Here is a 24,972-nt window from a genome sequence, read left to right as displayed (position 1 = left end):
GTTGGGCCAGTAACAACTTGAGACAGCCCCATGGTCATCATGAAATCCATGAAGTCCCGAGCTGGAACACTAAAGGCAGCCTCAGGATGGACATTGAAATCATCCAGCACTATCGTTCTGGGCTCCTCCAATGCCACAGCCGAGATGACCTCTAGCTGCCAGGCAGTAGGGTGGACGGTACGCCAGCAGCAACCCTAGTTTACTGTCTCCTCGGCCCGACACCAGGTGCAGGCCCTCGCAGCCAGCTCCAAGACAGAGTGGTTTCCTGGTGACAGAAATGGAAGTTCTGTAGACCACTGCAATTCCTCCCCCCCATCCCTGCAGCCTGTGCTGGTGTTGCACAGAGTATCAAGGTGGGCAAAGTTGGGTCAGATCAACTCCTCCAAGCTCACCCACCCAGGTCTCAGTAATGCACACCAAATGGGCACCTTCATCCACAATCAAGTCATGGATGAGAGTGGTCTTATTATGTACCGATCTGGCGTTAACAACACACACAGGCCAGTGGGCACAGCAGATGAGCAACGAGGAACCCATCCATGAGAGGAGTGGCATAAAGGAACAAGATGCAGATAGCCTTGCCTTCGCCTTCTGTGGTGATTCACCACATCCCCATGGCTATACGTCCCTCTGCCCGTAACCACTGAAATTGGGGTGGCATCACCTATGTTCCTCTGTACTAAGAGTCCTCCTAAACACCTAATATGGGCCCAACTCGAGCCCACCAACAAAGCCTGCGAGAGCGAATTATCCCAGTAGGCCTCTACGAGGATTGGGGACAGTCACACCCATTCAAACCTTTTCACACCGGGCCCATCTACTCCCCTCCTGTCTCATACCCCGGGAGGGCCAGCCTTCTGCCAGTTACAGACTCTCACTCTGAAGGCATCTGGCAACTTCCTCCTCTCATTCAGTTCACTGCACAGGCTCCCACCCTGTGCAGGAACTACACATGCACCACACACCCTCCCCACCACCAGTCTCCTCTAGACTGGTTTAACAGAGAACACATAAAAAAAAATCAATAAAAAGTAATAGAAGGGGGGTAGCGCCCTTGCCCAAGGTGCTCCCCAAGGGGCAACCCCTTTGGTGTCACCCCTTCGGTATACTGCTTGATTGTTAAGACAACAACACCCTTTAAGCGGTTTAGAAGAAATATTAAAATTACCAATAAAAACAGTTAAACAATTTAAAACATTTAAAAAACAATTAGAACAGCAGTAAACTAAAAAGATTAAAACAAATCAATATCTATGTGTCTGGATAAGCTTGCTTAAACAGAAATGTTTTCAGCAGGCACTGAAAAGAATACAGCGAAGGTGCCTGCCTGATGTCAATAGGCAGGGAGTTGCAAAGTGTAGGTGCTGCCATACTAAAATAATGATTTCTTACAAGTGCGGAATGAGTATTATGTAGTACCTGCAACAGTGCCAGTTCTGCAGAGTGAAGTAGACAAGTGCACACACATGGGGTACGGCGATCCTGCAAGTAAATGGTCTTATTGATGTCTAAATGGTATTTTAATGGTTTTATGGCTTAGCCGGTTTTAAATAATGATACGCTGATTGCTATTGTTATTTTTATAGCTACAGTTGATCATTTTAGATGTATATTGTTTTTATGATTATCTGAGTATTTTTTAATTTTTTTATATTTTTCTCTCTAATGGATGCTCCCTTGTGAGGACATTTGCCCTAAAAGGTGGGTTATAAACATAAATAATGCTGCTGGTAGTCGTGGGTTTGATTATCAAAAATGCAATAAAGAAATAAATCACAAGTACAAATTTTTACTTTTAGACAGAGTGAGTCTCCTACAGTCCTTGGTGTGTATGGAGACATCTGAATCTCCTCAAGGTTCATGGAGACAAAACAAGAACATATAACATAGTGGGCAGTGCTTACTTTCATTCTAGTTCTCAGGAAAGGTGGACCTATGGGCACCTTCTGTCATTTTTGAACACTGCAATGTAAAATCCTGAGTAACCAGATGTGGTTACAGGCATGTGCTTTGTAAATTATGTTATTCATGCAAGACTTGAAGTCCTGCTACCTCTGCATATAGAGTAGGGTTGCTGAGTGAAAGAGTGTGAGTTGGGCAGGAGAGAGAGTTGTATGTTGTATGTGTGTAGAGGGAGAGAGAGGGGAAAGGTGTGTGCACAGATGTGTATGACATGGAGAGGGAGAAGTGTGTGAGGGGGGTGCAGGAGAGAGAGGGAGGTGTGCACGTGAGAGGGAGAGAGGAGTGTGCGAATGTGAGGGAAGGAGGTGTATGAGAGGAAGAGAGAGGGAGGGGTGTGCATGAGTGTGAGTGTAAGGAAGAGGGAGGGAGCACGTGAGAGGGAGGAGTGTGCTTGTGCCTGCACAAGTGTGAGAGGGAGGGGTGCGTGCATGTGTGAGAGGGAGGGATGGAGGTGTGCATGCGTGCACAAGAGGGAGGGAGGGGTGTATGTGTGTGTGTGTAAGAGAGAGAGAAAAGAGTTTGTGGGGGGAGGGAGAGTTGTTTGTGGGTGGATGTATTTGCACATAACAAGTAAGTCACAGTTTGTTTTAGACCAGGTGTTGTTCCTGTTTTAGACTATGGCTTACAATGACATGTTAACCAAGCCAGTACAGGCATACCCCGCTTAACATCGCTTCACTTAACGTTGCCTCGCTATAACATACATGCTCCATATGCCTGTATTTCTCCAGAAATGCAGCGCAGCAGCAGAGGCTTTAGCACATGGGGGTGGAAATAGACGCGATCGCGCCACCGCAAATCAGCTGGGAGGCACGGCAGCGCAGCAGCAGAGGCTTTAGAGTGCGGGGGTGGAAATAGACGCGATCGCGCCACTACAAATGAGTTGGGATGCGCGATCGCGATCAGCTGCGAGGTGCGGCAGTGCAGCAGCAGAGGCTTTAGTGCGGGGCTTTGAGGCTCCGGATGAAGGAGAGGTAAAAAAAGTTTTAAAAGGTAGTGCTTCACTTTAAGGACATTTTCGGTTTACGTACTCGCTCTGGTCCCATTGAGTACGTTAATGCGAGGTATTACTGTATTGCCTTGGAGCATCCACTGGTTCCTTTACTTAGGGCTACCTGCACAGTTCCACTCCTGCTTACAATGAGAGTAAAAATAAATGAAAAATATCCAAAGGGCAAAGACATCTTGTCTAATAAAGTCTTCACAACATATTTCTTTGCTATTCTTTTTATCCCCCTTTAGGATGCACACCTTAACGTGGTGAGGGGGTTTGAGAGTGTTGAAGAAGCTGAGAGGAATGCCGTCAGGAGTCTAGACCAAGAGGTCTAGACCAAGAGGCTAGACTCCTAGCAGGGGCACCCATGGCAGAATGGTCAAAGCTGAGACACCAGACTAAGATGCATTCAAACTCACAGGAAGGCAATGGTAAACCACCTCTGAATACCTCTTACCACGAAAACCCTATGAACAGAGTATCCAAAATTCAACACGAGATACCCTGGAAGATGAGACCCCCAGGTCAGAAGGCACTCAATGAGCTACTGGGGAAGAACAAAGTACGAGTAGCGCTGTGACTGATGACGCAGCTGGGTCAAAGCCGAAAGGAAGTCCAGAGGCTGATGCGCACAGATGCGAAAGGAGAGTCCGGAGTTGTACGACGCACACAATAGGAACATGGAATGTGAGAAGCATGAACCAGGGAAAGTTAGAAATTGTCAAGCAAGAAATGGAGCGTATCAACATTACAATACTTGGCGTGAGTGAATTAAAATGGACGGGAATGGGACATTTTCAATCAGGCAACTACAAAATATTTTATGCAGGAAATGAGAAATCAAAAAGAAATGGGGTTGCTTTAATAGTGAGAAGTGATGTAGCAAAAGCAATTAGGAGCTACAACGCAAGGTCTGAGCGAGTGATATCAATGAGATTAAATGGGAAACCTATTAACATAACCATCATGAAAGTCTACACTCCAACATCAAACGCAGAAGAAGAAGAACTGGAGAGATTTTATGCAGACGTACAGGAGGAAGTTGATCACACACCAAAACAAGATATGATGATAATCATGGGGGACTGTAATGCAAAAGTAGGGAACAGAGAAGAGCTAGGAATTGTGGGGAAATGGGGCTTAGGTGACAGAAATGAAACCGGAGAAAAATCTATTGAATTCCGTGAAGCCAGTGATTTGTTTCTTGCCAGCACATTGAGCAACCAAAAAGACGACTGTACACGTGGACATCACCAGATGGTCAATATAGGAATCAAATTGATTATATACTTGGAAACACAAGATGGAGAAGTTCCATACTTTCTGCAAAAACAAGACCAGGAGCAGACTGTGGTACAGATCATGAACTAATCGTATCGAAAATCAAAGTAAAGCTAAAGAAGAACAACAAAGCACTCATAATGCCAACATACAATTTAAATAACATCCCAGAAGCATATAAAGATCAAATAAGGAACAGGTTTGAGGCTTTAAACTTAGTTGACAGAGAACCAGAAGAACAATGGATTGAAGTCAGGGACATTATCAGGGAAGAATGCAAAAAGACAATACCTCTTGTTAAAAAGAGAGAAAGACCTCAATGGATGACTGAAGAAACTCTTCAAATGGTTAAAGAGAGAAGGAAAGCAAAAGCAAAAGGAGATAGAAACACGGTCAGAACCCTAAATGCAACAATACAACGACTAGTAGGTAGGGACAAAGAAAACTATTACAATAGTTATTGTATAGAAATTGAAAAGGACAACAAAATGGGAAGAACAAGAGCCCTATTCCAAAAGATTAGAGAAATGAAAGGGAAATTTAAACCACGAGTAGGGATGTTGAATAATCAACAGGGGAACACACTGACTGACCGAGATGAAATAAAAGGAAGATAGAAGCAATACACTGAAGAACTCTATAAAAGAGATGACAGGATGACAGATTCATTCACGGAGGAATCATATGATGAAGAACCAGAAATTGTAGAATGTGAGGTGAAAGCTGCTCTTAAAATTCTTGGAAGAAACAAATCACCAGGAATAGATGGCATACCAATAGAGTTGCTACAAGCTACTGAGACTGAATCTGCCCACATTTTGACAAAAATCTGTCAAGAAATATGGAAAACTAAACAATGGCCCACAGACTGGAAGCGTTCAATATATATCCCACTTCCAAAGAAAAGGGATCCCAGAGAATGCAGTAATTACCGAACTATTGCCTTAATATCCCATGCAAGTAAAGTAATGCTCAAGATTCTACAACAAAGGCTCTTGCCATATATGGAGCGAGAAATGCCAGACGTCCATGCTGGATTTAGAAAGTGAAGAGGCACCAGAGATCATATTGCAAACATACGTTGGATAATGGAACGGAGCAAGGAATTTCAGAAGAAAATCACCCTGTGTTTTATAGACTACAGCAAAGCCTTTGACTGTGTAGATCATGAAAAACTAGGGAATGCTTTAAAAGAAATGGGGGTGCCACAGCATCCGATTCTCCTGATGCGCAATCTATACTCTGCACAAGAGGCTACTGTAAGGACAGAATATGGAGAAAACAATTGGTTCCCCATCGGAAAGGGTGTGAGACAGGGGTGTATTTTATCACCCTGTTTATTTAATCTGTATGCAGAACATATCATATGGAAAGCAGGATTGGACCAAGATGAAGGAGGTGTGAAAATTGGAGGGAGAAACATCAATAATTTAAGATATGCAGACGACACCATACTACTAGCAGAAACCAGTAATGATTTGAAACAAATGCTGATGAAAGTTAAAGAGGAAAGCACAAAAGCAAGACTACAGCTGAACGTCAAAAAGACTAAAGTAATGACAACAGAAGATTTATGCAACTTTAAAGTTGACAATGAGGATATTGAACTTGTCAAGGATTATCAATACCTTGGCACAATCATTAACCAAAATGGAGACAATAGTCAAGAAATCAGAAGAAGGCTAGCACTGAGGAGGGCAGCTGTGAGAGAAATAGAAAAGGTCCTCAAATGTAGAGATGTATCACTGAACACTAAAGTCAGGATCATTCAGACCATGGTATTTCCGATCTCTATGTATGGATGTGAAAGTTGGACAATGAAAAAAGGGGATAAGAGAAAAATCAACTCATTTGAAATGTGGTGTTGGAGAAGAGCTTTGCGGATACCATGGACTGCAAAAAAGACCAATAATTGGGTGTTAGAACAAATTAAACCAGAACTATCACTAGAAGCTAAAATGATGAAACTGAGGTTATCATACTTTGGACACATAATGAGAAGACATGATTCATTAGAACAGATAATAATGCTTGGAAAAACAGCAGGGAGTAGAAAAAGAGGAAGACCAAACAAGAGATGGATTGATTCCATAAAGGAAGCCACAGACCTGAACTTACAAGATCTGAACAGGGTGGTTCATGACAGATGCTCTTGGAGGTCACTGATTCATAGGGTTGCCATTGGAAAAGTTACTTTTTTGAACTACGACTCCCATCAGCCCCAGCCAGCATGGCCACTGGATTGGGCTGATGGGAGTTGTAGTTCAAAAAAGTAACTTTTCCAAGCTCTGGTCGTAGTAGACTTGGAGACACATAACAACAACAACAGCATTCTTTTTATATTCTTATCTGCTTCATTTTAATTATTCTTCTCTTAAACCCTTTTCACTATCTATTACCAACAATGGAGGGGTGCAAAAGAAATAAATGACATAGGATTCTAATGGATAAATCAACTTCTTATAAAGAGCCTGTAGAAGGGATGCAGAACAGAAAAAGAGTTCTTTGAAATGTTGGTGCACTTTTACACGGTACTGGAATAGGAAGACTAATTATGAAAACTGTAGAAGAGGTATTAAATGTAATTCACGCAAGTAAAAAAATTAAGCATGAGATTTGAAAATACTGAATTAATTATATTGGAGTTAGTGGATATGGTTTTTTAATGTTACATTTAGGATGTTATACTACCTGCATTCAAGAAAAGATATTATTATATTCTATTTAAATAAGAGATTGTGTTATTTAAGTAAGTATTAAAATTTTAATTTTGCACTGTAATATTTATTTAAGATTTTTTAAATTGTTATTTAATTTTTTTGCCCTTTTTGTAGTTGAACTTTTTAAAAAAGGAAGAAAACAACTCTACTATCAAAATAAATTCCTGTTATCTCACATTCAGCGAATGATGGTGCAGAGACAGTTTCTCCATCTTCTTCTGACATCCTTAGAAATATATGGAAACTGTCAATAATAATCCCTTTTAAACTTATTTTTTCTAGATTCAACATGCGTAGTCAGCCTGATTTGATTTTCCTTTAGATTTTCTTGATCTTGACAGATGATCCTAAGTGCTTCCAGCCAAGTATCAAATGGTTTAGTATATCTGATGGGGATTGTTCCTGGTGAATCAGTGTGATGACTAAACAAGTGAGAGCCTTTGCTTTATAGACAATGCATTCTTTCCCTACGTAGTGTCTTGGGGTCTGTATCTACCTTCTTGCTGTCTCCATCCTAGCCCTGCTCCAGGCCTCTGCTTCTTCTTGATAAGGTGGATACCCTTGTTGTATGCAGTGTGTGTTTTCCCAACGGCCATTGCAAGCCTCCAAGGGATTTAGTCATGGGGTTGGGGGGGGGAGGGAGAGACATTAAACAGGCTTTTCCCTAATGAGCTGTGACGCCAGCTGGAGAGGGGGAGAATGTGGCTTTTCTCTCCTGTCCATTGCTCTGTGAATCTATAGGGGGTGGAGAAGGAACTGCGTGTCTCCATTTTGTACCTCCTTCCACCGGTCCAGTACACACACTATGCTGATTTGCTGCCTCTGTTTCCTTTTTGCTCTGTCCCCAAAGCATTTTGGCAAGGTTAAGATTTCTGTGCTCACAGCTCAATGCTCAAGGAGAAAAGAGAAAAACAAAGGTTTGAGGGGGATGTGGCGGGAGAGTCACTTATTGCCCTATCTCAAGACTGAGTATTCTGCAATAGAGGTAGTGAGAATCCTGCTTTCTCCTCCTTTCTGTCTTTGCCATCAAGCCTCTGAAAAATAATGGTTGCTGTATGTGCTTTTATCATTTGCTTTAAAAAATCATGCTAGCTACTGTCCCACACTGGCCTTTATCATTAGGACTGAAATTTAAAATATTACCTTTATTTTCCTAAAATTTATTTCTTCTACATATGTTTTCATCAACAGAAGTTAATCCAACAAGCATATTATCTCATTTCCCATAAGGATGGGTGATATAGAAGTTATGTACAGTAGAAACTGTAAGTTTGGGTCTTTGGGTATACAGTGGAAGAGTGCCCACACCTATACATACTTCCCCAAACTGTTATTTAACACATACACATGTTCCCTAAGTTCAAAAAGCTGTTTGATTTGGCACAAGTGATATTTAAAAGGAAGATGACATTAACCTATTCAAAGAGCTATGATGCACAATAACCAAATAAAAATCCATGTATTAAAAATAGTATGCTGCCTTGAGTTTCCTGGAGGAAAGGCAGAATATAAATGTAATAAATAAATCCAAATATTAAGAGTATTAATGAAGCATGTATAGGTTTTTGCTGTTTGTCTACTGTCAGCTCTTTGAATTATATCTGGAAAGACGTACTCTCCCATAACCACTTGTGCTTATGTGGATACATCACAATACATCATGGCTGCCCAACATGCACCAGCAAACAGGAAAATAATAAAATGGACCAAGCTGAACCGTGTGCCATTTTCAGTGTGCATATTCAATATCAAGTAATGAAGATAGGCAATAAACTAGCATTTGTTCATTTACCTTTTGTACAAGCAGAGGGCGACTCTGAGACTTCAGTCCATGCAATTTCATGACTATCTTTACAAAGTTTACAAAGGACTAGAAATTTGTGCTTTTAAAAAATGAGATTCTTAGGAGGCTATATACTGTGCCCAATACCACATTCTTCAGGTTTTCTTTGTTTGCATGAAACCACAGTAGATTAAAAGGTCTGCTCGAGGTTTGCTTACAATTTGTTGCAATGAATTAAGACAGCAGAAGATCAGGAGAGGGAAACAGATACAAGCATGCCCACATAACAATTCAAATTAAAAGCTTTGTAGGGAAAAGGTATGGCTGAAATGTGTTGTACATGTTATTTTGGACTGGGTTGGAAGTTATGTTTCAGTCCTAGCTCAGTCACTGTCTTACAGGGTGGTTTTGAGCAAGCATAGTGTCAGTTCCTATCTGTAAATCACGAACAATAGCTTCATACAATTTCTTTGGGAACAGATGAAATACAGATTATAAAACAGCATGCTGAAAATGATAACAAATGATAATAATAATGCAAACGATATTTGTTCTGCAAGAGCTCACTGATGGTAAAACCACATGTTGTCAGTGCCCCCCCCCCAGGCAGTCAGGAAAGAAGGAATTTGGAGTAATGTATTTAATTGTTTCTTTCATTAGGAACTTGAAGCAGCTCTTTACAGTGATGACGTGGAGTTCATCAGTGATCTGATTGCCTGTCTTCTTCAGGGTTGTTACCAGCGCAGTGACATTACGTGAGTAGTCTCATTCCACAGTCTAAGTGTTTTTTGAAATAAAGAGAATCAACCTAGTTGAGGTGTTCCACCACCTCTGTGGACTGCTGAAAAGATAAATGCCAGACATAAGTGCTGGATAAGTGCCAAATAAATTCTAAGTTTTCTATTCTAGAGTGGCTATAGGATTACTATTTTACTCCTATCTATTGTATTCGGATTTGTGCCTCAAATATTTGTATGTTGTCAGTGCCTTTCCTATGGTTGGTTAAATGTCAGCCCCACATCAGCCTTGCACAAAACCTGCATGAGAACATCTGAGGGCTGTCACTGAAGCCCCATGAAAGTTCCACTGAAACAAAAAAAGATTGTGAAACTTTGGCACTCTGAGCTATATATGGAAACCACATTCACTTTGATCCATAATACATTTGGCCTGCTTTGCTACTTTTCTGCACTTCTCTTGTTAGCCTTCTTGCTTATACTGGATGAAAAGGTGGGATAGAAATGTGTTAAATGAGTAAAGTAAAATAAAATATTAATGCTTGTATACACCTAGATTTTAAGCTTTTTATCTTTTTTAACATAATGCTTCACTGATGGTTTTGCATACATGATAAACTGTTCTAGATACCTTCTTGTAAGTATTGTAGAATTCAAAGGATTATTATAATACAGAGGTAGGCCTAGCAAACACTTCCTGTGGGAGGGGGCTTTAATAATTTAATTGTGTGGGACCCTCAGTGCATTTGCTTTCAGTCTACCTGCTTCTGGTAGAGGACGTACATGTCATTATGATGTCCTGTTCTGCAACATGGACCAGAAGGTGAGCACTAAATGGAACTAGTAAAAACCCATGATGGACATCTTACATTGTCATGGGGTTTAGAAAAAGAAAAGTTCCATTACTTCAGAGCACTGAAAATCTGAACTTTTCAGCAATTTCCATTCAAGAATTTGCTAGTCATTCTCATATGCGTGGTACCAAGGCTATAATTCTAAGTCACACTACAGTTTGAATGGCAATTGCTGGCAGAAATTAGGAATATAAAAGGGTCTCAGTCAAGAAGATTGTGCTAAAGACTGTAAGCCAAGGGCATGTGAGCTCTCACATGGCATTGTCAGGAAAATACTTAACTGTGTTTGCTTTCCCTGCCACCTGAGGATGGTTTAATTTTTATACAGTGATTTACATCTATAACATGTGCCTCATTATTTATTTATATTTTCTTGCACAGCATGAAAAATTGTTGACTGGGCTGGAACTGCCTGGCTATTATTTTCTGTATGCAGCATGATTAAAGTACTTCTGCTAATTATAATGTACTCTAACGTAATTTTGGAAATGGAAGCCTAACTGAGAACCATTCTGGTGCACAATTTAAATGTACTTTGGGTTAATTTGCCTATTTGTCTTGAAGCGAAAACATGTGTCGAGACTGTGACACATGGCATTGAGAGCCTTCTATTTTTGGCTTTAAAAATTGTCCTATTTTTGCTTTTGTGTGTGTGTGTGAGAGAGAGAGAGAGAGCGAGAGAGAGAGCATAACCATAGTTAAAACAGTATTTTTGATAGATATAATGCAAGGCAACTGTATTTTAAAATCTGAAACAACTTTTTCTCTCAGTAGTGTTTTAATTTTTTTTTTAACTTTTAGCTTCCCCCCATCTCCTGGTGAATCCTATCCCACTTGCAAAAAAACAAACACACATAAAAGTCTTCTGGAAACAAAGGCTCTTATGTTGAACAGTATGTCAAATGCACTGAGGTATTTAAAAAAAGCTGACCTGTATAGTGTTTAAGTACTTGAAAAAATTACTACAGTGTGTGCCTTATTGCCCAGTACCGAGTAACAATAAGTGAAGTGCCTACTTAGGCACCCTATCCTGACCCTACTCAGATATGACCTACTATTTGGCTTCTGTTCTGTTTAATGCAAAGGGAGAAGTGTTATACATGCTGAGAAATTGATTGCACTGACTTTTGTGTTCTGTTTGACCAAAGCTATGAAAACTTAGATGAATGAGGGAGAAGAAAAATTAAAGAGATTCACCACCTCCTTTTTAGTGAATTCCATTGTTGAGTGAAAAGGTAGATAATTCTGAATGGATATCTGTATTTATGCCCTGATAAATCTTTGCATGATTTACAGATGTCATTTGCATTCAGTAAATAGGGATCTGACATCTATCAACTTGACTGTTCTTTACTGCTGTAAGGCGAATTTTTATATAAGAATATGTTCTCATGGTAATATTGCATGTGGTTCTGATTCCTCTTTATGTCTTACTCATACCTGCATTCCAGTATTATATCTTACAGAGAAGCAATAGTAGTTTAGTAGTAGTAAACATGGCATCATGGGGCAAAATGAGATGATGGAAAGGCTTATGGATCTAGCAGAGTTGTTGGTATTTAACATCTACATGAAACTGTTGGGAGCAGTCATCTGACAATGTGGGTTGGGCTGCCAGCAGTATGCTGATGATACCCAGCTCTACATATTGGTCACATCAAATCCCAAGGATGCAGTGCAGATGCCTGATTGGGGTCTCTAGGCTGCAATGGGCTGGATGTGAGTGAACAAGCTGAAATTAAATCCGGACAAGACAGAGGTGGTGTTGGTAAGCAGAAATGCTAACCAAGATTGGGGTTGTTGGCCCACTCTGGATGGCGTTGCACTCCCCTTGGAGGAGCGGGTCCACAGTCTGGGAGCCTTCCTGAATCTCTCCTTGCTGCTAGAAGATCAGGTAGCAGCAGTGGCCAGGGAGGCTTTCACTTAGCTTTGGCTGTTGTGCCAGCTGCTCAGATTTGACCATCCTAACAAATGCCCTTGTCTCCTTTCATTTGGATTACTGTAATGCACTCTATGTGGCCTTTGAAGACTACTCAGAAGCTTCAGCTGGTTCAAAATGTGGCTGCCAGGATGTTAACTAGAAAGAGCCACTTTGAGAACATTGCACCTGTGCTAAACAAGCTACATTGGCTCCCAGTTTGATTTTGAGTACAATTAAAGGTGCTGGTTTTGACCTTTAAAGCCCTAAATAGTTTGGGACCTAGGTATCTGTCTGCCCGCCTTCCCCTCATTTGTCATTCCCATCACATAAGAGCCAGGGAAGAGGGCCTGTTGCTAGTGCCTATTTTAGCTGAAGCCTGATTGGCGAATAGTCGCACCAGAGCTTTCTCTGTCATGGCTCCTAGAGTATGCCTTCTCCCGTGAGGGTAAGATTTATTTATTTTATTTATTTTATTCAATTTTTATACCGCCCACAGCCACAAGGCTCTCTGGGCGGTGCACAACAGTAAGTAAAATACAATAAAATCACATAAAAAACACTAAAAGGCAAACATATTAAACAATTAAACAATCTGGTACATATTAAAAGCTAATAAAATATATCAACCCCCTCTTTTCCTATTTTTCGATAGCTGCTGAAGATCTCTCTTTTTATACAAGCATTTGGTTCAATTTCTTCCCCTTTAAGCCATTGTACTGATGTTTTTAAGGATTTCATGGATTTGGTTATGTATGGCTTTATGTATGTTTTGTATTTTTTAAATCCATGTAATCTGCCTAGGGTGCATTCTGGGTGAGGTGGACAGCAACAACTACTACTACTACAGCATGCTGAGCCCAAGCATGACTTGGTAGATATTGGCAGTATATTGTTACTTTAATGAGGCCAATGGAATGCATCTTGCCTCTAGGGGCAACCTTCCCTTTCTTCTTCATGGTGTCTGTGCAGACACATTATGAGATATGTTCCTGTGTAGAGCAACATTTCAGAACCTTCTGGAATTCAGAAACAGCACTGAAGGTGTACTGGTCCCTCCCCTCAAATGGGGAATCCATATGCTAGACATATGCCTAGAAGAGAGGGTGAACATCTTTCTGCCCACTTCTCTTTCATGCACCACCTCACTAGAATTGTAAGAAACCATCTCTAGAGCTTCAGAAAATTTGCCCTTAGTGTGAAATTCTCCTCAGCACTGTTGTCTCTATCATTTTCTCTGATCATTCTTTGCCTTTTTCTCAACATGCTTTGATGTTATTTGTTTTGCTCTCTTGTGGTTCATCAAAACAATTTTTTTATCATCATTCATCTGATTATGGCACAGTGCAGATCAGGTCCTGATCTCAGATGGATATGATGGGTGTCTTTTGCCTTGGTGAAGTTTATAAATTTGATACTTGCCCACACTATTTAAAGTTTACAAAACAAGCACAGCAAAATAGGGTGTCAGGGCTTTAGGCCTCTGTCTGGGAATGGATGTGAAATGCATCTGACGGCAGTGTCTTCTGATGATCAGGCCCCCTCTTTTGGTAGAAACTTTCATGGATGTGGTCCCAGATTGTCCACTGTCTGTTTTGGCTTTAATGACTAACTTAAGTTCAAATATATTGTAAACCCTCTGGTCTGAAGGTTTTGTTGGAGAATTTTGTATTTCTCCTGTGGGTTCTTTTGCTGGGGGTTCTTGAATAAAAATTTTGAAGACACAGGCTTGCAGCAAAAAGGTAGGCCTTTATTGGATGACAAGCGTACACTTGGTCAGTCTCCCTCCTAGTGAGTGGAGAACTGCAAGTAGGCACTGTTTGTCTGGGGGTTTTATACATTTCAGGACAAAGACTTTAGCATCTACCAATCAGGATTTAACACATCAGAATGACATAGACATGATAGCATTACACAGGCATTTTGCATAGGTACTTTGTACTTTAACACATCAGAATGACATAGACATGACAGTATTACACAGGTATTTTGCATAGGCATTGCATAGGTACTGTACTTCTCTGCATCGTGTTCTAGTGAATTTGGTGTTCTAATGAATTTGGCAGTGTTCAGTACTTCACATGAAAGTACATTTTCACAGTGAGCTAAGCATCTTAGCTATTGTGCAATTCTTTCTACGTCTTAGAGGTACCGAGATATTCAGCACAGTGTTATCAATTGTTTTGAGTACAAATAATTCCAAATGGCCAGCATAGTCAGGGACACAGCTGCAAGAAGAAAAGGATCTGGCTTCCTACTAAACTTTTAAAATGTTATGAACCTTTATAGCTCCATAGCTTTATAAAAGAATATATATTGCTTATTATTTATGTATATTGAATTTCCCATTAGCTATACATGTATGTATATATAAAATTCCCTGTCATTTTCACCTGGATGCAGCAGAGGGAGAGATGCAAGCAGGATCAACTCCATCAGCTCAGTTGAGAGACCAGCTCTATTTGGCTCCTCATCTTCCTGAACTGTTTCCATTCAAGTTAGTCCTATAAGAACATTGCAATTTTAAGAATTCATGCCTGAGTTTGCTTTCCCCTTCTTTTCCTCCTTTTGTGCCTTTTAAAAGCATGTGGGCAGGATCTGTTGTTTATTGCTTTTAAATAACAGCTGTGGGAGCCTTTTTGCTGAAGAGCAGAGTAAAGTTGCTTTAAATAAATAAGGATTCAGGACAGATCATAACTTGTAAATAATGGGTTCACAAAAGTCTAAACTAGATGATGATATGGACACAGTTTGCTATGTCAGAGAGCAAAAGGAAAAGAAAAGGAGGCATGAAGAAGGACTGTCACTGGCCTAGGAGGTGCCACATGAAAAATAAGCAAGGTACATGACAGACGTCCAAATGACTGAAATTTAAGTAGTGTCCATTATGCAGAAGACTTGAAAAAATGGGGAGTTTGAAGACAGAACAGGGGGAAAGGCTAGACCACAAGAAATTCCACGCAGGCCAGTAAACAGTCTGGCAGATGAGGGATGGATCACCCTGTTACCCCTCTGCTAGCCCACGTCTTCTGCAACCAGCATGGAAATCAGGTGAACCAGCAGAGAAGAGACAGATAATCCATCCTTTCACTGCCAACCTGTTTTGTAGAAGGCAGGATTTTTTTCAAGCCTATAGAGAAGACATTGTCAATGTGAAAATGGCTAGTTAAAAATTGACAGCTGGTAATATTTACGGGCTTATTTACTAGGCCCTAAAGTGTTAAAGTGTTATCCAAAAATGAAAGCAGTGCTTTATCAAAAACTTCATTTTAAAATATTTTGAGGGGGAGAACCAGTTTCAATTACTTAAAACATAGAACTGACCAAAATGTAATATTTTTAGAAGATTTTCTAACCAATATCAATATTCTTATTATAGTCAAAATATCATTTTTCCAGCAAGGGAGTTTTTAAGTTCAAATGTTTTAAGAAATGCTACCTCATAAAACTAGATTAGCATAGTGCTCAGTGTTCTGCTTGTAAATTTGTGGAGTTTATTTAGTTAATCCTAGGTGCCTCCCCATTTCCCTATGATCTGGCAAATCAGGCCCAGCTGAAATAAGAATTGATCCAAGGTTTGTAGCAGGACATTCTGGCCATCCACTACTAAGAAGGTTTTCCTTAGGATGAATATGGCACAAGAGTATCAGTATGGCTGAGAAGGAAAACAGTTCTCTATTATCATACACTTGTGCTGTGGATGTAGGAAGCAATCCCATATAATCAAGTCCTCTTCTGGCTGTACGCTTTGGCAATGACCTTGCTACTCTTCCTTCTTCTTTTCTACTCTTCTCCTTTTGGGTTGCAGTGAAACTAGCTTGTTTCAGCTGTCATCTCTAGGTTAAGTGGCTGCATTTGCTTCTGTCAAGCTCATACATGTGTCTGCAGTGTGATCTGTTATTAGATTAGACGGCTCCCATCGGCTCTCCATTTCCGCAGCTTCCCCAGAGATTTCACAGTGCACCATTGCTGTTCCAGTTCTGTCTGTGGGAGTGCTGTGGGAGTCGTTGCATCGACAGCTAATTTGCTTGGCTGTTTTAGTTACAGAAGTGCATTTGAGAGGAGACGGATGGGGATATTTTTAAGGGTGCATCTTACATTGCAAACTGAATAGTTCTTGGCTTAAAGTAGCTAGCACCTTCCCTTCCCTTAGGGCTACTTCTTGCAAAATAATTGTGTATTCATACAAAGTATACATACCCATACAAAATCCATGTGACTATGTAAGTTATGAATGGGTCATGCCATATATCTCTGAAACCTGTAAGATGCGACTGAAAATATCAAGCCCATGCTTGAATATGCATGGAAGGAAAAGTGTTATTTATACACATTTGCATGCTTATAATTGCCACAAATATGTATATTTTGTACTTGGATGTAGGATCCTTATCTAGGTTGTAAGAAATGACCCTCAGTTCGGACTGTTAAGAGCTGAAGAGTTTTCAATAGCCACTAGATTGCACAATGCTCCATGATAGGTTGCTAGAACTGGCTTTGCTCAAGAAATTTATTTCAAAGTCAAGAGTTGTAGTGCAACAGATGGGACTTTGGCAAAAGTCAAATTCTCTTCCTAACTTCAGACTTTCTGCCCCAATTTTACAGCTTTCTATCTGGAGAACTCCAACCATTTTATGAGGATGAAGTAATGAAAAGTCCAAAATGTGCTTCAAAAAACCCCACCATGATTCAGTGTGAAATCCCTGTCTTCTGTGCTGCATCTAGAACTGATAACTTGGCAATGTACCCACAAGGCTTTTGTCCTTACTCTTTACATGTAGCTTGGGAATCACATACTGTATAAATAGAATCCTGCGGAATCAGACCAAAGGTCACTCTTGTACAGCCCTCTGTTTCCAACGATGGGAAATCAGGTGCCTGCAGGAAGCGGACAAGCACATCTGTGCTCAGCATCTTTTGTTGGCTGCCGTTTGTATTTAATATATTTATTTAATATATTTAAATCACCTTAATTTAGGGCAAGTCCTCATAAGGCAATAAAATAAAATAAAATAAATAACATTTTTATAATAAAAATGTTAAAAGCAAAGCAATCTGAAATTTCAAGATACTGTATAGCACTTATTGAATATGTTCAGCTATCATGACTAATAGAAGTTAGTAAACATACCCTCCATGAATTTGTCTAAGGAAAGTGGACAAGAATCCTTTTAAACACTCTGCTGGAGAATTGGCTAGATAGGCACAGATCCTCAATAGAAAATGTGTGCTGCATGCCCATCATTTCTTTTTTTCTCTGCAGACTAATGCTTTGCTTGATTTCGCTTCTTCATAGCTACAAAGGTTGTTAGAACTATGCTACAGGGCTTCCCCTTTGGACTCACCCCACCCACCCCAAAAAAGATAAGCAAAGAGCTCCATTGTGGCTGTCTGGGATCAGGCCTGCAGCTATAACTCAGATTAGGTTGACCTTAATCAGAAACAAGACCTTTTTTTGACAAGTCATGATAGATTGCTGTAGGGTAGAAAACATTAGCCATCCTTTACGTTTTTCTCCTTCTCCTGATATTCTCTGTGCTTCTCCTGACCCTACTAATGATGTCTGAACAAGGTAGTTCAAACACCCATTACACTCCTGACCATAGTCTTCATTTCTTTCTAGGCAAGTTGCTTTTGTGAAGAAAATATAGCCAAGTAATTCATAATAAAGCATTCATGACCTTGGCTGTCACTAGAAAATGCTCTCTTTTGCAGCAGATAGAGAAACATTACACATCTTACCTTTGATTTCCCTAAACTAAGATTGCCCTTGTCCAGCCTAGAAGAAACTTTATAAGCGGTCATCCCTATGGAAGGCGTTTTTTTGTATTAAAGGTAACTACTTTTTACCTTTATATGAACAACACCTGTACATCCTGCTGCAGGATGCCCTTTCACTTAAGTTGCACATAATGTGGGAAGGTTCAAGAGCGGGATAAAAATAAACATTTATTAAGGTATTCCTGTTTTGCACAGAATGATTTTTTCCCTAATTTTATGACACTATGTGAATAACCATGCCATCTCGGTACTGAAAAAGTTGGTATCAAATTAATTTGCTTAAGTATGTACCCAATTAGGGTTGGGACTGATCCACCCTTTAGCTGGCTTGCCATTTGCTCTAGGTGGTAGATTGGCCCATCTATCTGCTTGCTACCATTTTGTGCTCTGGTGATGTTTTTCCTGCTTTGCTGTATGGAACTGAACCCATACTTATTTTCCTGTTTAGACTCACCTTCATCCTATCCCTCTGTTATCTCTCCTGTATCACATTTTACTCTGTAAGCTCTTTGAAGCAGGGATATGCTTGCTCTGAAAGCATTATGCACATTATGCTATATAAGTAACAATCTTGATTCTCCTGGATTTGTGGAAACACATGCGCACAAATAGGGAGTAGGAGCACTATATTGGATCTCATCCTCCTTCTGATGAGTTTTCATCTTTTGTACTTGGAAGATAACATAAAAACTGCAACTGACAAGGGAATTGTGGATGGGATATGAGAGATTACTCAATTAAAAACTATTTTAAGCCACTGACCAATACACCTTGGAAGGGGGAGAGTGAACAGAATACAACTAAAATGGCATCAAAAGCATTTAAATTAATGAGGATGACTAACCCCTCCCCCACAGGATAGCATTACTGAACCAGCTGCTTTGCAGATAACAGTGTTACATGCTGAATTGATTAAAAAGTGGGAGAAAAGTTTTAAGACACTGGAGGATAAAATATCATCCCTGACTAGTAGAGTGGATGAAACAGCCAAGACTGTGGGGCACACTTTAGATATGAGCATTCAATCCTCAGACACTATTAAACACCTCAGAAAGAGCCAACGGGATCTACAAAACTGTTTGGATGACCAGGAAAACTGTGGGCAAAGAAGGAATCTTTGTGTCCATGGGGTGAAATAATGGTCTGAGCATGTGGACATTATAGATTTTCTGCTGGGATAGTGGAAAAATATTACTCCTGCAGTTGAACTTTCTTGAGAGGATATTGAAAGAGCACACCGGAGTCTGGGCTTTAAGCCAAAAGACACTTCTCTCCTACGGGATATTATAGTTGCTTTCTACAACTTTGCAAAAAAGGAGGTGCTTGTCAAAGCTCTCCAGGCAAAGGGAGCTGTGGAATATGAGGGACAAAATATATTATTCCTACAGGACCTCAGCACACGGACTGAGACGTCATTTCAACCTGCCACAGATCTTTCACAAGAAGCTGAAGTCTGATGTAGGTGGAGGTTTCCCTTTGCATTAACAATAGAGGTTGATGGCACAATTCAGAAAGCAGGCGGAAAAGCAAGGAGGGAAGCACCCAAAAGAACTATAAACAAGTAGAGGGGGAATCCTCAAAATGCCTTGCCAGTGAAAAGCCAAAGGTAGAAACAAAAAGTATTTTAATAGCTGCCCTCTCATTGTTTACAATTCAGAAAGCAACAAATAAGAAATAACTCATATTCTAACATTGTTTAAACATCACTTCACCATGGAAGAAGACCTAGAAACAGATGATCTGATAAGTATGGTCTTGGCAGAAGATGATAGGAAAACATTTCCTTAAGCAGCAAAACACCAACGACGCCTGAGCGCTGAAGCAGCGCTGCCTTCTCCCCTGTAGTACCATAGTGGAGTATAAGATCTAATGCTGCAAAGAAGAAATGAGGAGTAATTGAAATTGACTAAATTTGCTTCCTTTTCAGAGTTATGTTGTATGGGTGTTGTATGGGTTCTCTAAGAAGAAAGTTTTGTTAAATGTAATTGACATGAAATGAGTCGATGTAAAGGGTTAATAAGTAAGACATTTTTATGGGAGGGCGAAGCTGGAAGGGAATTCCCTTAAGGACAGAGTTTAACTAACTTGTGGTAGGATTAGAGATATTTACTAATTATGTTCTTTGCTATGGATATTCAGTCGCAGAATAATCAGCCTCACTTTTTGCTGAGGCACTTGGTGTCTGTTCCACAACATCAGGATATTATCCCCAAAGTTTTGGGTTGGCATGTAAGGTAGGGAGAGGGGAAGTGGGAGGTAAGGATGGGAATTTAGGTAAAAGGAGTTGTAACAAATAGGGAGTATTATGTTTTTCACTTGGTCTTAAACGGAATGATCCTGAGGGGTTATTGTTGAACATGAGAGAAAAGATATGTTGATATAATTATGTAATGACAGATTTGCGATTTATAACATTTAATGTAAGAGTTCTGGGAGATGTTATTAAATGATGGAGGATCTCCAATTATATCCGTTCTTGGAGACCTTCCATCATCTTTTTACAGGAGATGTATAATTCGGGATTTAATGGCAGGGTCTTTACACACCTCTTTTTTGGGGTACAATATTTGACCCCTGGTATGTCCCACTCAAGAGGAGTGGGAGTAATTATAGCAGAATCAGTAGATTGTCAAAATGGGAAAAAAATGGATTGCCTTCAAGTCAATCCCAACTTATGGCTACCTTATGAACAGGGTTTTCGTGGTAAGCAGTATTCATTGCCTCCCTCTGAGGCTAGTCCTCCCCAGCTGGCTAGGGCCTCCTCAGCTTGCCACAGCTGCACAAGCCAGCCCCTTCCTTGTCCACAACTGCCAGCTGGGGGGCAACTGGGTGCCTTAGGACTATGCAGCTTGCCCACAGCTGCACAGGTGGCAGGGCACGTAACCCCTGAAAAAGGACAAAGAGGGCAGATATATTTTTGTATCAAGGACAATAGGGAATCGAAAAATTACTTTTGCTTCTGTATATTCAACAAATAATAATGAATATGGATTTTTATTTAATGTTTGAGAAAAGGAATTTGCTATTGGGGATGTGATCCTTGGGGGAGATTTAAACACTATCTGTGATGTAAAATTAGATAAATATACTAAGTGAGCTACTGGTCCCTTTCAAGGAAGGAGATGTGTAGGTGATTTATTGAATCGATTTCAACTTGTGGATGCTCGGCAGCACTTGAATCAGGGGGTCAGGAATTCTTCTTATTTTTCCCATAGGTATCAATCTTTTTCCAGATTAGGTCATATTTTAGTCTCTGTTCCCCTAATTCCAGAGTTAATGGATACTACTATATTCCCCAGGATATTAACAGACCATGCTATGTAAGGGGTCTGGGAACTGATGTTATTATGGTGGAAGTGAATATATGTTAGATGAAATCTGTTCCACATGACTCACTATGGAGGATGGGCGCTTTTCTACATGATCAGATTTCATTGGCTAATTTGGCTTTAGCAATACAGGAATATTTTACTTATAATACCCCAGGTATGAGCAATCTTGTGGGATGCTATGAAAGGCATTACCGTGTAGCAGAAACAGTGAAAAAGGGGGGGAAGAGTAGACCCAATAAAAACTGGTATATTAAGAGAGATCTCAAATCTAGAGGAAAAATATAAGCAAAGTAGATCAAAAAGAATATATGCTCAATTATTTGCAAAACAAAAACTCTCAGCACTAGACTCAGAAAAAATAGCTAAATCTCTGTGGTATGTTAGACAAAGATATTATGAGTTGAGAAAACTCTAATTTATTAGCTCATGCATTAAAAAAAAAGACAAACCACAACAAGAATTAATACTATGTATGGTATAAATGGAAGTATAACTGCTGAGGAAGTAACTCAAGCAATTAAAAAGTTAAGTGTAATGAAGTGCCAGGCCCAGATGGGTTCGGTAGCTCATTCTGCAAAATATACCAGGAGATTTTGACTCCACTTTTAACCCAGTTGTTTAATAACATGGTATTTATCAAAGATTTCCAAACTATAAACACAGAATTAGGCTATGGTGAGAACTAATAACATCAACTCCCCTCTCATAATTCTTGAGAGGGGAACAAAGCGATGATGCCCACTTTCTCCATTGCTATTCACCCTCTCCCTTGAACCCTTAGCTTGAAAAACTGTGTGGAAATATAAATATTAAAGGGTATCAAGGGAGGGGGAAGAATATTTATTAAAAATGTATGCGGATGATATAATAATGATGTTGGGCAAACTGGAACAAACAGCTGTATTCCTGAAAAAGAAATTGGATATGTCTGAAAAAGTATTGGGACTTAAGGTCAGTTTTAAATCAATTGTGATGTTTTTTTAATACCACCCAACAGCATCAGTTAGAGCTTAGGCAATCTTTGCAGGTATGGATTTGTATTAAATCATTGAGATACTTGGGACTTATTATTCCTAAGAAGATGTCATAATTGTTTAAAGTAAACTTCCATCCAATATTAACTAAAATGAAAAAAGTCTTAAATAAATGGTCCAAATTAACCTCATCTGTGTTGGGTAGGATTGCCTCCATTCAAATGAAAATTGTCCCAAGATTTTTATATTTATTTCAGGTTCTCCTCATCCTCATCCTCATATTTTGAAGAAATGGCAAAAGATACTAAATACATTTGTGTTCCAAAAAAAGAGACCTAGATTGACTATGAAATATTATAGTAAGACGGACAGGGGAGGATGGGGACTACCCAACTTACAGGTATGTTATGAAGCATTTCAGCTACATCATTTAACCATTATGATTTTAAAAGCTAATAAAACCTGGATTCTGTTAGAATAAAAATACTAAATTTAGGTACCTTATGGTCAGTACTTTGATACAAAGATCCTGTATAAACAGAATACAAAACACTTTTACGAGATCTACTTTTACAGTTTGGAGGAAATGGCAATCAAAATTATCTCCGGTATATTCCCCTCTTATATTAGAGATATCCAGGTCTACATGATGAGTCATGAAGACAAATTCTTAGGGATAGGGAAAGATGTGGATATAATAGTCTAAGAGATTTTTTCCCAGGGGGAACACCAGTTACAATAGCCCAATTCAGAGTAGATATACATGATTTAAATCTAAATTGGTTACAGATACATCTATTAAAGCGTGTCTTTAAAAATACCTACATAAAAGTTCATGCAATAAGTCCATATAAAAGTTTGGAAAAGGCCATTATAGATGCGGACTAAGGGGGGAAAGGCCTTGCTTCAATTTTCTATAGAACTTTGTTGGTAACACAGTCAAGCTACTTTCCAAGCCTTCAAAAACAGTGGGAAGAATACCTGCAAATGGAAATCAAAAGACCAGGGTGCTTTGCCCTAGGCTATAGGAAGGGGAACAAATCTATTTCAGCAGCCATCAGAGAAATTAATCTAAAAATATTTTATTGGTGATATAGAACACCTGTACAAATGTCACACATACCATCATCAAATACACCTACATGTTGGCGAAGTTGTACGGACACATACCTTCATCTCTGGTGGTTATGTCCAAAAGTAAACAGATTTTGGAAAGACATACATCAAAATATTATTAATATTACTGGAGAGAATGTGGAATTAATGCTAAGTTTATTTTTATTGTCATTATACGAGGGGCCTAATTTGGATTTAAGATCTAAAGAGTTATTTTCAATGTTATTAATGTTGGCAAGAAAAACAATAACAGAGGTGGAAGAACTTGGATGGGCTGGAAACCTTGCCCTGGTTTAGAAATATTTGGAATATGGCAGTCTTAGAAAAAAATCACATATAATTTGCATCTCCTAAATGGAAGAACTAATCTGCAATCCTTTAAAACCACCTGGTGAAAATGTATGGAACATACTATTGAACCATGACATGTATGACCAACTGCCAAGTTTAGCTAAAAGGATATGGTTATAATAATAATATATGCTCAAATAATGAAATTTGGAGTTATAAAGATATGTACTGCAAACTCCTATTGAGGAGTGGTATATATTTATGTTATGTTACTTCTAAAGCAATGACAATATATTTTTTAAAAAATTCTCCTGGATTTCTCAGTCGTTATCCACACCATCAACCATAAAATCCTTCTCGAGGTACTAACTTCAAGGTCATGGGCACTGTTTTACAGTGTTTAAACTCCTACATCTTTGGGAGCTTTCAGAACTTTGAGTTTGTGGGACTGTTCTGCATGAGCTCATGTTGAATTACCCAGGCTTTTCAACATCTACTACATGAAACTGCTGGAGGACATCATCTGAAATTTTGGAGCTGGTTGCCATCAGTATACTGATAATACTCAGCACTATTTCTCTTTTTTTCTGAATGGGGTATGGAGTCATTCTTGAATGGCTGTCTGTCTGGGCTCAGTAATAGATTAGATTAGGGCAGATAAGCTGAAGCTCAGTCCAGACAAAACTGTTTTTTATGCTGGGCGGTGCCAATTTTTTATTACGTGTGGTAGAAATGCTGATTGCGGCCTATTGCCGAAATAAAACACAAACACAATTCATTGGGTTAAATCATGGGCCACTTTATTAAACGGAATCAATTAGAATAATGAACCTGCAGAGGGGAAATCAAGTGCGGGAGCATTCTGATGATCCAGGCAAAGCCTGCTTGCAGCCATAGGGTGACTAAACCTTGCCTGAGCCCGGGGCTGCCCTGTGCCAGACCCCAGCTCAGGCCACACCCTGAAGATGTGTAGGGGGTCCAACATCCACATCACCCACATCACCGCCCCCCGGAGCCCTGAAACTCCGAGCGGATGAGGCACGTTGGCCCCAAAGGCGGCCCGTGTTCTGCCCCCCAGGCCGTATAGCCCTGAGCTGCAGGCCCCCGGACCGCCAATCGCCCCCAAAGGTGCCTAAAGGTGTCACCTAGCTGCCCTTTCCCTTTAAACCTTTTCCCGCACTTCTTTGCCACAAAAGGGGGACAAGCCTCTGCTTAGTCTCCCTTTACCC

The 24,972-nt window shown here is 39.9% G+C and overlaps 1 protein-coding gene across 2 annotated transcripts in view; it reads left to right on the top strand.

The window, feature by feature from the left end:
- LOC133390284 (chromatin remodeling regulator CECR2) overlaps positions 1–24,972 on the top strand; it is a 220,618-nt gene that overhangs the window by 117,308 nt on the left and 78,338 nt on the right. For both annotated transcript variants that reach the window (XM_061638597.1, XM_061638596.1), the window contains exon 2: positions 9,401–9,495. In XM_061638597.1, the coding sequence (XP_061494581.1) occupies positions 9,401–9,495 (95 nt within the window). The remainder of the gene's footprint in view (positions 1–9,400; positions 9,496–24,972) is intronic.

This window comes from Rhineura floridana, chromosome 8 (genome assembly GCF_030035675.1).
Source record: "Rhineura floridana isolate rRhiFlo1 chromosome 8, rRhiFlo1.hap2, whole genome shotgun sequence".
Taxonomy (NCBI): domain Eukaryota; kingdom Metazoa; phylum Chordata; class Lepidosauria; order Squamata; family Rhineuridae; genus Rhineura; species Rhineura floridana.
The sequence above is the reverse complement of the archived record's forward strand: the minus strand, read 5'-3'. Positions and strand labels throughout refer to the sequence as shown.